The following is a 1,163-nucleotide window of genomic DNA, read 5'->3' on the forward strand; positions in this document are numbered from 1 at the left end:
TCACGGCCCCGCTCAGACCCCGCAGCTGCTCTCAGCCGGCCATGCAGGCAAAAGCAGAGGTCCACAGGGAACTGGGGGGTGCTGGAGACCCCCCGCGAGAGCAGACGCTTCGGATGGAAACGGCGGCAGACAGCTGGTATGTGATGTCCACAGGGTCAGGGTGGCACCGGCGGGATGTGGGGTGAAATTAGGCAGGGTCAGACCGCTGGCCTGGGGGTGGGGAGAGGAGGCAGCAGGGTCTTCACTGCTCACACAGTGCTGACTGCCCCGGAGCAATGCGAGGGCAGCCACTACCGTGCCCCGTGGGCAGGAAAAGGAGCCTGGCAGGCAGGTTGTCCCCATAAAGGCAGACAAGGGGGGCAGAGATAGGCCCCTCCTGGGGCTCCCCAGGTGATGCTGAGTCCAGTGCCAGGGCCAGCAGCCACCAGCTCCAGGGGAACCTCCCTGCCCGGTTGTGTTTAGTGTCACCTGCTGTTCCTGCAGCCCAGCTCGGCTGGCCCCAGGGGACGTCCCGCTGGCATCCCTCCTGGAGGACCTGGACACACTGTCGCTGGAGGGTTCCATGCCTGGCAGCCCTGTGTTACGGGGCCAACCCCCGCCATTAGCTGCCTGCTCTGGCTGCACTCCAACCAGCTCCCTGGTGGGGGGACAGCACCCTGGTTCCCCCGGCAAAGGCGCCAGGGGGGAGGATGACCTCTATTACGGACTCCATGAGGGGCCGGATGCTCTGCTCGAGGATAGCGACTGCCTTTTTGAGCCTGAAAACTGATCTCCCGGAGAGGATGGCCGCGTGGTGTGGACTCATCTTGTGGAGGGGACACAAATGTTTCAGTCTGGAAGAGAGGGGCTAGGGGTGCTCCCCAAAAGCATGGAGCCTACAGCACGGAGGAGGCCCCAGGCTCCTGCCCATAGCCCGCACTGTGCTGTGCCCCTCGCGCCCACCCAACCCATGGGAGGCTGCCACTCTGCGGAAGCCAAGGAGACCACTGCCACCTCCTGAATTTCCACTGCAGAGGGGACAAGAGCACCTCGCCGGAGCCCTTTGGGTGGGCGCAGATAAGGGTGGATGCTGGGCTGGGCAGGATCCAGGCTAAATGCTCTGCTTAGGTAGGGAGGTTAGAGGACCAGTGCCAGAAGGGGCAGAGGGATGACTCGGCTGCGCT

At 64.2% G+C, this 1,163-nt stretch overlaps 1 protein-coding gene across 1 annotated transcript in view; it reads left to right on the top strand.

Moving 5' to 3' along the window:
- The window catches only part of BSND (barttin CLCNK-type chloride channel accessory beta subunit), a 3,079-nt gene extending 2,310 nt beyond the window's left edge, over positions 1-769 (top strand). The window contains exons 4-5 of the mRNA XM_010145016.1: positions 1-136; positions 484-769. The exon at positions 1-136 is cut by the window's left edge and continues 2 nt beyond it. Coding sequence (XP_010143318.1) covers positions 1-136; positions 484-769 — 422 coding nt within the window. The remainder of the gene's footprint in view (positions 137-483) is intronic.
- Positions 770-1,163: the final 394 nt, after the last annotated feature.

Source organism: Buceros rhinoceros, unplaced genomic scaffold (assembly GCF_000710305.1).
Source record: "Buceros rhinoceros silvestris isolate BGI_N320 unplaced genomic scaffold, ASM71030v1 scaffold16231, whole genome shotgun sequence".
In the NCBI taxonomy this organism is placed as follows: domain Eukaryota; kingdom Metazoa; phylum Chordata; class Aves; order Bucerotiformes; family Bucerotidae; genus Buceros; species Buceros rhinoceros.